General features: G+C 43.8%; 1 protein-coding gene across 8 annotated transcripts in view; it reads left to right on the top strand.

Annotated features, from left to right (window-relative positions):
* Positions 1-1575: 1575 nt before the first annotated feature.
* The window catches only part of LOC106588628 (receptor-type tyrosine-protein phosphatase U), a 283920-nt gene continuing 272062 nt past the window's right edge, over positions 1576-13433 (top strand). For 5 of the 8 annotated variants that reach the window (XM_045709322.1, XM_045709317.1, XM_045709321.1 and 2 more), the window contains exon 1: positions 1577-1789. In XM_045709322.1, coding sequence (XP_045565278.1) covers positions 1720-1789 — 70 coding nt within the window. In that variant the 5' untranslated portion in view covers positions 1577-1719. Of the gene's footprint in view, positions 1790-13433 lie in introns of all 8 variants that reach the window. The other 3 variants (XM_045709320.1, XM_045709318.1, XM_045709315.1) reach the window with 1 other exon arrangement.

Here is a 13433-nt window from a genome sequence, read left to right as displayed (position 1 = left end):
AATGACACGGTACGCTTTTCTTTCTCCCGAGGGAAGGACCTGATTCCATCCTTTGTTTTATCGACTAACTTTCTCAGGCAACCCGTGCTGATTGGAAAATTGATGTTGTGAAATAAAACAACATTAATGGAACAATGCTTAATTGCATTTGTGGCTCAATGCAAATGATTTCTAAGACGAGTAGCATTTGTCCATATCTTCCGCTAAGCAGTGCTTGTGTGTGTGTGTGTGTGCGTGAGTATGTATGTGTGTGACAGGCTTTCTAAATTACTGTAAATGCTGATTGCTTTCCATCAGGAGATTAAGGCTCTACGGACTGTGGAACATTTTCAAATCGGAAAAATGGAGTGCCTGCGGCTAAAGTAGTTTGATTATGTTCATAACTTTCTAAAGAGGACAGTGTCCTGATCTGGGATATACATCATTCAGATATATGGTAATTTGTCTGACTATCTGAGTCAAATGCTTGCACAGGAAAAGAGAGCAACGCTGTGACTGAGAAAAGTCTGCATATTTTACAGACGTTTTAGTCGAGTGCTGCACCTTTGGAGCCAAAGAACTGCCTAAGTAATGTTTAGATGGATGTAGAGACTCTTCAAATAGCTACTACATTACCTGAAAGGTTCCACTCCTGTGTCATAGATGACATTATTCTGCTATGAGCCTCCATCTGTTGCATTGGCCTTATAGTAGGTTGGCTGGTGAGAGCCAAGGCTCTGATGCCTGCATGCCTATCCACTCTCTCTCTTCCCTTTCCTCATCATTTTCCTCCTCTCATGCACTTTGTTCTTCATGCTGGTTTCCAGGGAAGTATGGAAGTCTGTGTAGTGAAGGAGTGAGAGAGGTACAGCGACAGAGCATAACTAGAGCTAGAGCTAGAGCTAGAGAGAGAGAGAGAGAGAGAGAGAGAGAGAGAGAGAGAGAGAGAGAGAGAGAGACAGAGAGAGAGAGAGAGAGAGAGAGAGAGAGAGAGAGAGAGACAGAGAGACAAGTCTCTTGCTGACCTGTTGTGATGGTATTACCCACTGGGCACAGATGTCAATTCCACATTGTTTCAACGTAATTTAATTGAAATGATGTGGAAATAACGTTGATTCAACCAGTGTGTGCCAAGTTGTAAGTGACCATGGAGAAGTCTCCAAACCTTACTCTTCTCCTGCTGCTGCATTTCACCCACCCACCACAGGCATCTGGAGTAGTCTACAACTCCCTCCCACACTGTCTCTGCTGCTAAGAAAAATACATAAAGACTGTACTGTATGTACAGCATATTCTGTTGAGGCATAACATAGGTATTGACATTTGCATATATCCATATCATTTAGGCATTAAACATCGGTATGGTTTTGGTTGGTTTCAATGTAAAATGCTAATTAATATAAGATGTTCCACTCACACAAAAGCTGTGTTAAATTGTCGAGAAAATATTTTTGTTGGATATGATGGTGTCGCTGCAATACAAAGCTACCGCATGGCGGCGCTGTAGACCTGTATTTGACCACTTGATTGCCGGCGCTTAGTGAAGTAAGGGTTCTTTTATCGTTCTTTGCCCCTACGTCAGCTGTAGCGGCTCAAATTGCCAGTGTGTTTTGCATGGGGGGCGACTCTTTACAGCAAGGAATTCAGTCATCAATGAGCGGACAACTTTGGAACAGTCCAGCCGCAGTCACTCACTACAAGGATTTCATCTGATAACGGGAGCTGGACTAAAACGTTAAAATGTATAGCGGAGTGATTCTACTGATGCTGGTCGTCGGGATCTACGCTGATATGGACCAAGGGCCAACAGGTAAAGACAATAACGTTTTTTGTTTATTGGGAGTCACGCACTGCACTGCTGCGCACCTGTGAAAGGACAGTTGGCTGGGCTGTCCGTGGCATTTGTGGGCACTGACTGGGCACATGTTTCTACGCTGTAATAAACATGTAACCTAGTAAGTGGAAAACTAGAGTGCTATTATTCGTTTTATTTGTTTTATGTTATGAAAGGTGATAATAGCTGTTCTCATAATTTGGTCGGACGGTCGCGTCTTATTACTGAAGATAACTTCCAATAAGGTAGTATATTGTTTTAGTCGTTGAAATGAGCCTACAAGGATATCCAATAACTACTTTTTTCAGTCATTTCAAGACTGTCACTTTTTGAATCTATTGGAAAATGAGCTCTGTTGAGTTAAGTTAATTTGTTTATTCTTCACAGAAGTGTCAAGTGTCACAATGTTTTGTTACCAGTGGCACGGTCCGTGAAGAATTGTAGGAATGTGATGGCATACAATTTCTCAGGTTGGAATAGTTTAATAACATCGCACTCAAATTCTCTGAACTGCACTCTGTAATGTTATTGTCATATAATTAAGAGATTCTGATCAATCAATTAAATTTGAATATAAATGTTGTTATCGGTTGTTTTAGATTAAGCTACATCGTGGGATGGGATTGTTTCTGTTAACGGTCAACTCGATTAAAACATCCGCACGTCCCTTTGTGTGTTATGATTTGATTGCTGAAAGCAAACACGTCTATTATTTAACGCTGTCACGCACGCACGCACACACACCCACACACGAACAGTTTTTACATACGACGTCCAATGCTTTATACAGCAGTTTCATTGTCATGATACCTAATATAATGACAATGTGTATTTTTTATTCTGCAGAGACAGGTCTGGGAGGCCTACAGCAAATCAAAATCAAATCAAATACAACAGGTATACAACATACCTAACAGTGAAATGCTTACTTACAGGCTCTAACCAATAGTGCAAAAAAGGTATTAGGTCAACAATAGGTAAGTAAAGAAATTAAAACAACAGTAAAAAGACAGTGAAAAATAACAGTAGCGAGGCTATATACAGTAGCGAGGCTATAACAGTAGCGAGGCTACATACAGGCACCGGTTAGTCGGGCTGATTGAGGTAGTATGTACATGTAGATATGGTTAAAGTGACTATGCATATATGATGAACAGAGAGTAGCAGTAGTGTTAAAAGAGGGGTTGGCTGGTGGTGGGTGGCGGGACACAATGCAGATAGCCCGGTTAGCCAATGTGCGGGGACACTGGTTGGTCGGGCCAATTGAGGTAGTATATACATGAATGTATAGTTAAAGTGACTATGCATATATGATAAACAGAGAGAAGCAGCAGCATAAAAGAGGGGTGGGGGGCACACAATGCAAATAGTCCGGGTAGCCATTTGATTACCTGTTCAGCAGTCTTATGGCTTGGGGGTAAAAACTGTTGAGAAGCCTTTTTGTCCTAGACTTGGCACTCCGGTACTGCTTGCCATGCGGTAGTAGAGAGAACAGTCTATGACTGGGGTGGCTGGGGTCTTTGAGAATTTTTAGAGCCTTCCTCTGACACCGCCTGCTGTTGCGGTCCTGGATGGCAGGCAGCTTAGCCCCAGTGATGTACTGGGCCGTACGCACTACCCTCTGTAGTGCCTTGCGGTCGGGGCCGAGCAATTGCCATACCAGGCAGTGATGCAACCAGTCAGGATGCTCTCGATGTTGCAGCTGTAGAACCTTTTGAGGATCTGAGGACCCATGCCAAATCTTTTTAGTTTCCTGAGGGGGAATAGGCTTTGTCGTGCCCTCTTCACGACTGTCTTGGTGTGTTTGGACCATTCTAGTTTGTTGGTGATGTGGACACCAAGGAACTTGAAGCTCTCAACCTGCTTCACTACAGCCCCGTCGATGAGAATGGGGGCGTGCTCTGTCCTCCTTTTCCTGTAGTCCACAATCATCTCCTTAGTCTTGGTAACTTTGAGGGATAGGTTGTTATTCTGGCACCACCCGGCCAGGTCTCTGACCTCCTCCCTATAGGCTGTCTCGTCGTAGTCGTCTGCAAACTTAATGATGGTGTTGGAGTCGTGCCTGGCCATGCAGTCATGGGTGAACAGGGAGTACAGGAGGGGACTGAGCATGCACCCCTAGGGGGCTCCAGTGTTGAGGATCAGCATGGTAGATGTGTTGCTACCTACCCTCACCACCTGGGGGCGGCCCGTCAGGAAGTCCAGGGTCCAGTTGCAGAGGGAGGTGTTTAGTCCGAGGATCCTTAGCTTATTGATGAGCTTTGAGGGTACTAGGGTGTTGAACGCTGAGCTGTAGTCAATGAATAGCTTTTTCACATGGGTGTTCCTTTTGTCCAGGTGGGAAAGTGCAGTGTGGAGTGCAATAGAGATTGCATCATCTGTGGATCTGTTTGGGCGGTATGCAAATTGGAGTGGGTCTTGGGTTTCTGGGATAATGGTGTTGATGTGAGCCATTACCAGCCTTTCAAAGCATTTCATGGCTACGGACGTGAGTGCTATGGGTCTGTAGTCATTTAACCTCTTGGGGCTATGTGGGACGCTAGCGTGCCACCCGTGGTGCACCCTATCAACAGCAGGTGCATTTCAAGAGCGGCAAATTTGAAACCAAATAAATGTCAAAATTCAAATTTTTCAAACATACAACTATCTTACACCCTTTGAAAGATAAACATCTCCTTAATCTAACCACGTTGTCCGATTTCAAAAAGGTTTTACTGCGAAAGCATAAAGTTAGATTATGTTAGGAGAGTACATTGACAATAGCTGTGTGTAATGTTTTGTCAATTCAAAGACAGGCGTCACCAAAACCATAAAACCAGCTAAAATGATGCACTAACATTTTACAATCTCCATCAGATGACACTCCTAGGACATTATGTTAGACAATGCATGCATTTTCAGTTCTATCAAGTTCATATTTATATCCAAAAGCAGCGTTTTACTATGGCGTTGATGTTCAGGAAATCGTTTCCCTTCAATAACCGGCAGTCAAGTCAGCACCAGAAATTACATAATTAAAATTAGAAAACATTGGTAAAATATTATATTGTCATTTAAAGAATTATAGATTTACATCTCTTGAACGCAATCGACTTGCCAGATTTAAAAATAACCTTACTGGGAAATCACACTTTGCAATAATCTGAGCACTGCGCCCAGAAAAATACGCTGCGATACAGACAAAGGGCCATGTTGGAGAGATCTAAAATCGAAAATACTATGTAAATAATCCATTACCTTTGATTCTCTTCATCAGATGTCACTTCCAGGAATCCCAGGTCCATAACGAATGTAGTTTTGTTCAAAAAAGCTCATAATTTATGTCCAAAAAGCTCCGTGTTGTTAGCACATGATCTAAGCCCGCCGGACTTCACTTCATGAACGAGGGGAAAAAATATATTTACGTTCGTTCAAACATGTCAAACGTTGTATAGCATAAATCATTAGGGCCTTTTTTAACCAGAACATGAATAATATTCAAGGTGGACGAATGCATTCTCTGTTAAAACGTTTTGAAACGAGGGTACCCAACATGACCTCGCGCGCCAGAGTCTAATCGGCCATCACCGTTCCAAGGCTCTTGTTCGGTCAGATCTCATAGTAGAAGATTCAAAACACTTTGTAAAGGCTGGTGACATCTAGTGGAAGCAATAGGAAGTGCCAAAACATTAATCAGCCCCTGTGTGTTTCAATGGCATAGGCTTAAAGGTAATTCAACACATCAGGTATCCACTTCCTGTCAGAAAATGTCTCAGGGTTTTGCCTGCCAAATGAGTTCTGTTATACTCACAGACACCATTCAAACAGTTTTAGAAACTTTAGGGTGTTTTCTATCCATATATAATAAGTATATGCATATTGTAGTTACTGGGTAGGATTAGTAACCAGATTAAATCGGGTACGTTTTTTTATCCAGCCGTGAAAATACTGCCCCCTAGCCCCAACAGGTTAAGCAGATTGCCTTCATGTTCTTGGGCACAGGAACTATGGTGGTCTGCTTGAAACATGTTGGTATTACAGACTCAATCAAGGACATGTTGAAAATGTCAGTGAAGACACCTGCCAGTTGGTCAGCACATGCCCGGAGCACACGTCCTGGTAATCCGCCTGGCCCCGCAGCCTTGTTAATGTTGGCCTGTTTAAAGGTCTTACTCATGTCAGCTACGGAGAGCGTGATCACACAGTCATCCGGAACAGCTGATGCTCTCATGCATGCCTCAGTGTTGCTTGCCTCAAGGCGAGCATAGAAGTGATTTAGCTCGTCTGGTAGGCTCGTGTCACTGGTCAGCTCGTGGCTGTATTTCCCTTTGTAGTCTGTAATAGTTTGCAAGCCCTGCCACATAAGACGAGTGTCGGAGCTGGTGTAGTACAATTCAATCTTAGCCCTGTATTGACGCTTTGCCGGTTTGATGGTTCGTCGCAGGGCATAGCAGGATTTCTTATAAGCTTCCGGGTTAGAGTCTCGCACCTTGAAAGCGGCAGCTCTACTCTTTAGCTCAGTGCGAATGTTGCCTGTAATCCATGGCTTCTGGTTGGGGTATGTACGTACAGTCACTGTGGGGACGACGTCCTCAATGCACTTATTGATAAAGCCATTGACTGATGTGGTGTACTCCTCAATGCCATCGGAAGAATCCTGGAATATGTTCCAGTCTGTGATAGCAAAACAGTCCTGTAGTTTAGCACTTCTTCTACTTCATCTGACCACCTTTTTATGGACCAAGTCACTGGTGCATCCTGCTTTAATTTTTGCTTGTAAGCAGGAATCAGGAGGATAGAGTTGTGGTTGGATTTACCAAATGGAGGGCGAGGGAGAGCTTTGTATGCATCTCTGTGTGTGGAATACAGATGATTTAGAATTTTTTCCCTCTGGTTGCACATTTAACATGTTGATAGAAATTAGGTACAGTGAGGGAAAAAAGTATTTGATCCCCTGCTGATTTTGTACGTTTGCCCACTGACAAAGAAATGATCAGTCTATAATTTTAATGGTAGGTTTATTTGAACAGTGAGAGACAGAATAACAACAAAAAAATCCAGAAAAACGCATGTCAAAAATGTTATAAATTGATTTGCATTTTAATGAGGGAAATAAGTATTTGACCCACTCTCAATCAAAAAGATTTCTGGCTCCCAGGTGTCTTTTATACAGGTAACGAGCTGAGATTAGGAGCACACTCTTAAAGGGAGTGCTCCTAATCTCAGTTTGTTATCTGTATAAAAGACACCTGTCCACAGAAGCAATCAATCAATCAGATTCCAAACTCTCCACCATGGCCAAGACCAAAGAGCTCTCCAAGGATGTCAGGGACAAGATTCTAGACCTACACAAGGATGGAATGGGCTACAAGACCATCGCCAAGCAGCTTGATGAGAAGGTGACAACAGTTGGTGCGATTATACGCAAATGGAAGAAACACAAAAGAACTGTCAATCTCCCTCGGCCTGGGGCTCCATGCAAGATCTCACCTCGTGGAGTTGCAATGATCATGAGAACGGTGAGGAATCAGCCCAGAACTACACGGGAGGATCTTGTCAATAATCTCAAGGCAGCTGGGACCATAGTCACCAAGAAAACAATTGGTAACACACTACGCCATGAAGGACTGAAATCCTGCAGCGCCGCTCAAGGTCTCCCTGCTCAAGAAAGCACATATACATGCCCGTCTGAAGTTTGCCAATGAACATCTGAATGATTCAGAGGACAACTGGGTGAAAGTGTTGTGGTCAGATGAAACCAAAATGGAGCTCTTTGGCATCAACTCAACTCGCCGCGTTTGGAGGAAGAATGCTGCCTATGACCCCAAGAACACCATCCCCACCGTCAAACATGGAGGTGGAAACATTATGCTTTGGGGGTGTTTTTCTGCTAAGGGGACAGGACAACTTTACCGCATCAAAGGGACGATGGACGGGGCCATGTACCGTCAAATCCTGGGTGAGAACCTCCTTCCCTAAGCCAGGGCATTGAAAATGGGTCGTGGATGGGTATTCCAGCATGACAATTACCTAAAACACACGGCCAAGGCAACAAAGGAGTGGCTCAAGAAGAAACACATTAAGGTCCTGGAGTGGCCAAGCCAGTCTCCAGACCTTAATCCCATAGAAAATCTGTGGAGGGAGCTGAAGGTTCGAGTTGCCAAACGTCAGCCTCGAAACCTTAATGACTTGGAGAAGATCTGCAAAAAGGAGCAGGACAAAATCCCTCCTGAGATGTGTGCAAACCTGGTGGCCAACCACAAGAAACATCTGACCTCTGTGATTTCCAACAAGGGATTTGCCACCAAGTACTAAGTCATGTTTTTCAGAGGGGTTAAATACTTATTTCCCTCATTAAAATGCAAATCAATTTATAACATTTTTGACATGCGTTTTTCTGGATTTTTTTGTTGTTATTCTGTCTCTCACTGTTCAAATAAACCTACCATTAAAATTATAGACTGATCATTTCTTTGTCAGTGGGCAAACGTACACAATCAGCAGGGGATCAAGTACTTTTTTCCCTCACTGTAGTACTTAGACAGTGTAATAGTGTCTCTCAATGTACTAAAATAGTGTATTTGAAACCCAGAGCCTGTGGGAGCATTCTCCATACGACAGTTGTATGTTATAAATACTCTGGCGCTGCTGGGTATCACTTACAGACAAGCCAAGTAGAACCTTTACTAGTTACTGTTATAGTATACTGCATGTAACTGGCTGTATGCATTCCCACTCCCTCCATAGTAGTGTTTCCCCTAGATTATTATCCTGGTGGGGCCCATGTAGTGGCCTCCAAAGCAACATCCAGGCCCTCTGGCACCAAATCCAGGTGAAAGCTATGATCCCTTATTGATGTCACTTGTTGAATACACTTAATTCAGTTTAGATGAAGTGGAGAAGCCAGGTTAAAGTCTTGAGACAATTGAGACATGTATTGTGTATGTGTACCTTTCAGAGGGTGAATGGGCAAGACAAAATATTTAATTGAACAGGGTATGGTAGTAGGTGCCAGGCGCACCGGTTTGAGTGTGTCAAGAACTAAAACACTGCTGGGTTTTTCACTCAACAGTTTCCCGTGTGTATCAAGAATGATCCACCACCCAAAGGACATCCAGCCAACTCGACAGAACTGTGGGAAGCGTTGTATTCAACATGGGCCAGCATCCCTGTGGAACGCTTTCAACTCCTTGTAGAGTCCATGCCCTGACGAATTGAGGCTGTTTTGAGAGCAAAATGGGGTGCAACTCAACATTAGGAAGTTGTTCCTAATGTTTTGTACAGACGGTGTAGTGACGCTTCCTGTCTCAGTGGTCTGTTTATGGTATATGTATATCTTACTGCTGAGACTGTCTGTGTCTGATTGCACTAACTCACACGGGTCTATTACTCCAGGCCTCGCTTCTTGCTTTTCATATAGCTTATTGAGGCTGAGCAGGGCTTGTTTTCCCTATAGTTACACCTGATTGAGCACGGCTTGCTTTCCCTATAGTTATACCTGATTGAGCACGGCTTGCTTTCCCTATAGTTATACCTGATTGAGCAGAGCTTGCTTTCCCTATAGTTATACCTGATTGAGCAGAGCTTGCTTTTCCTATAGTTACATGGTGCACCCACCTGATTGAGTAGTTTTGCTATGGTAAAAGCACTCCTTGTCAGATCACTGCATAGCAGCACCTGTCTCTGTGTGTGTGTGTGTGTGTGTGTGTGTGTGTGTGTGTGTGTGTGTGTGTGTGTGTGTGTGTGTGTGTGTGTGTGTGTGTGTGTGTGTGTGTGTGTGTGTGTGTGTGTGTGGCTCAGAGGAGTTAGAGTAGTAGAGAAGGTAATTTAATCTAGCAGGCCCCTATGTCTCCAACTCTCTCCCAGTACTGACATGCAGTCAGTGTGAAACTCATCGTGATTGGGGGTGTAGAGGGTGAACGTGGGAAGGGAAACCACATGGGAACACACTCTGATGGGAGAAGGTGGGTGGGCGCCAGGCTTGGGGTCATACCAAGGACGAGGGGATAGAGGTGTTGGCTGTGCTGGCTACTGTGGTGTGGATCGGACAGATCTTTCATCATACAGAAAATGGTTCAAAACTCACAAAGCTCTCTTTGGGGAACACAGCTTGTAAAGGAGAACACACACACAAACAGGTGCTGCTATGCAGTGATCTGACAAGGAGTGCTTTTACCACAGCAAAACTACTCAATCAGGTAGCACTCCACAGAGAGAAGAGTGATGGAAGTCTCTCGGATTGGTCTTTCACATATTATGACCAGCCTGGCTGGCTACCTTGTTATATTTTTAGGCTTTTCTTTGCTGAACTGTACTCTTTCTTCCATCCATATGAAGACTTTCATCTGTCTAGCTCTGACACTTCTTCACCTGACTAGAGAGAGAGAGAGAAGTCACTTTTTAAAATTAGACAGCTTTAACCGACAGACGGCTTTAAGACATCTTTAGACACGGACCGCCTTCTTCCCTCGCCTCAAACGGACGGGTCAACACACGCTGAGAGAAACGGTCTCACTGCGAAGCAGTCAAGCAGACAGATAGAATGACTCACCAAAGCTTTCCCTATTACCCGACCACACACAGTTTAATTGCCACAACTGTAAGCACTTCAACTATTTCTGCATATAGTTCTAAGGTTCTAAGGTCATTCAGCTTGCGGCCCAACATACAGTACACCATTCCCATTCAAGTGTTTTTCTTTATTACTACTATGAAATAACACACATGGAATTATGTAGTGACCAAAAAAGTGTTAAATAAATCAAAATAGATTTTATATTTTGTCCTGATGAAAAACAAATGATAGTCCCACTAAGCGCAAACCAGATAGGATGGTGTATCGCTGCAGAATGCTGTGTCACCACCAGAAAAGCACCATCACACCACCTCCTCCATGCTTCACAGTGGGAATCACACATGCAGAGATCATCTGTTCACCTACTCTGCGTCTCACAAAGACACGGCGGTTCGAACCACATACCTCAAAATTTGGACTCATCAGACCAAAAGACAGATTTCTACCGGTCTAATGTCCATTGCTCGTGTTTCTTGGTCCGAGCAAGTCTCTTCTACTTATTGGTGTCCTTTAGTAGTGGTTTCTTTGCAGCAATTCGACCATGAAGGCCTGATGAAGGCCTGATTCACACAGTCTCCTCTGAACAGTTGATGTTGAGATGTGTCTGTTACTTTAACTCTGTGAAGCATTTATTTGGGCTGCAATCTGAGGTGCATTTAACTCTAATGAACTTATCCTCTGCAGCAGAGGTAACTCTTTGTCTTCCTTTCTTGTGGCGTTCCTCATGAGAGCCAGTTTCATCATAGCGCTTGATGGTTTTTGCGACTGCACTTGAAGAAACTTAAAATGTTCCATATTGACTGACCTTCATGTCTTAAAGTAATGATGGATTGTCCTTTCTTTTTGCTTATTCGAGCTGTTCCTGCCATAATATGGACTTGGTCTTTCTCCAAATAGGGCTATCTGCTATATACCACCCCTACCTTGTCACAACAAAATTGATTGGATCAAACGTATTAAGAAGGAAAGAAATTCCACAAATGAACTTTTAACAAGGCACACCTGTTAATTGAAATGCATTCCAGGTGACTAGCTCATAAAGTTGATTGAGAGAATGCCAGGAGTGTGCAAAGCTGTCATCAAGGCAAATGGTGGCTATTTGAAGAATCTCAAATATAAAATATATTTTGATTTGTTAAAACACTTTTTTGGTTCCTACATGACTCCATATGTGTTATTTCATAGTTTTGAAGTTTTCACTATTATTCTACAATGTAGAAAATAGTCAAAATAAAGAAAGAAAAACCCTTGAATGAGAAGATGTGTCCAAACATTTGACTGGGACTGTATTTATTGGCAAAGCTGCAGCTGTGGCTTTTTGCAGCCGGTTTGAGTGTTCAACATGAATTTGAAGTTGCTTGACATTTAATCACCAGAGTTGAGGACCTTTGTGGTGGCCTCTGAAACATTCCGTCAGTTCAGCTGGACATAGGCATAGGACTTGGCAAAGCTCTGCTGCCTTTTGTATAGGTGATTTCCTCTTCTCGTTCCCGGTAGGTGGGTGTCGACTGTGGAGATGTTTGGCAGAGAAGTCTATTTTCTCATAGGGAGCTGAGCTGAATGGTAGAATGGAGGAAGTGTGAGGAGAAGAGATGCAAGGAGTGTGAGGAGGAGAGAGATGGAGTAAAGCTGTGTTGTTCCTGACAGACGTTAATGTCCCAGCCTCCCAGTTAAATACCATTGTTCTCTATAGTCCCTAAAAGCATCTCAGTCCGTTAGTGGATGGCACTTTCACTGTGTGTGTGTGTGTGTGTGTGTGTGTGTGTGTGTGTGTGTGTGTGTGTGTGTGTGTGTGTGTGTGTGTGTGTGTGTGTGTGTGTGTGTGTGTGTGTGTGTGTGTTTGGATCAAACAGCCAAGGTATTGACACATAATGTTGTTACTTTATTTCTGTCCAGCAGGGAACTTGAATCGGACCTTTTTACTGTAAAAATCAGCAATAAAACACTGACTGGCGGGGACGTTCACTGTGAGTGTGAGTCTGTGTGTTTGATAGAGAGAACGTGTGTGTGAGTGTGAGAGAGAAAGAGAGAGGGAGAGAGCGTGTGTTTGTGTGCATGCCGCAATGTGTGTGTGTGTGTGTGTGTGTGTGTGTGTGTGTGTGTGTGTGTGTGTGTGTGTGTGTGTGTGTGTGTGTGTGTGTGTGTGTGTGTGTGTGTGTGTGTGTGTGTGTGTGTGTGTGTGTGTGCACTACAAGGGGCAGACCTGTCAGCTTTGTGTGCTCACTTTCAGAAGTATCCTTTAGAGTTTGAGCTTTTCACAGACAGGCAGACCGCCAGACAGTGGTTCAGCTAGTCAGAGACAGGGAGGTCTCTCGGTCACAGAGGTGGTCGTCAGTTAGACCTGTTGTCATATCATCACGGTGCCTCGCCTCCTCTCTGACGCTGATCGCCCACGACCGCTCCCCGCGTTCACCTGCCATCGCCATGACACCCGTCACCACCACACTCCCTAAATGGAGCTGACAGCATACCCCGACCGCTCGACGCCCCCGACCTGCAGGGGCCAATGGTAACAGGAAGGAGGGGGATCCTGTCTCAGCTCTGCTCATCTGTCGCTGTGCTTCTCCAGGTGGTAGCTAGCTAACCGATAATGTGTTGCTGAACACCACCAAGCCACCATGTTAAATGAATGGCTGTGTGTCAATAGGCCCAACACTACCTGTCAGATTTTTTTTTATGAGTTTACACTTAATACAAGAGGAAAAAACAACTCAGAATCTGTAATCAACTTAGTGATCTAGATAGCCATGGTCTTCAGTTATTCGTTTCTGTGACGCCTGTCATCAGACAAACAACTGACTGAAAGAGCAGATTTCAAGTTATTAGAGTGGGTGTTTCTCTTTAGATTGATATTTGAATGTGTCGTGGATGAGGACAGGGTAGATTTTCTCTCTCTCTCTCTCTCTCTCTCTCTCTGCGGAATGCTTCAATAGCAAACAATTAAGCACCTGGGTCTATTGAGAATAACTGTATTGCTGTAAATATGACTACTTTGTCAGCTGTGTCCCAAATAGCACTATATTTCCTACATAGTGCACTACTTTTGACCTGGGCATATTGGGAGTT

Source organism: Salmo salar, chromosome ssa27 (assembly GCF_905237065.1).
Source record: "Salmo salar chromosome ssa27, Ssal_v3.1, whole genome shotgun sequence".
Lineage (NCBI taxonomy): Eukaryota > Metazoa > Chordata > Actinopteri > Salmoniformes > Salmonidae > Salmo > Salmo salar.
This window is presented reverse-complemented; position numbering and strand designations above follow the sequence as displayed.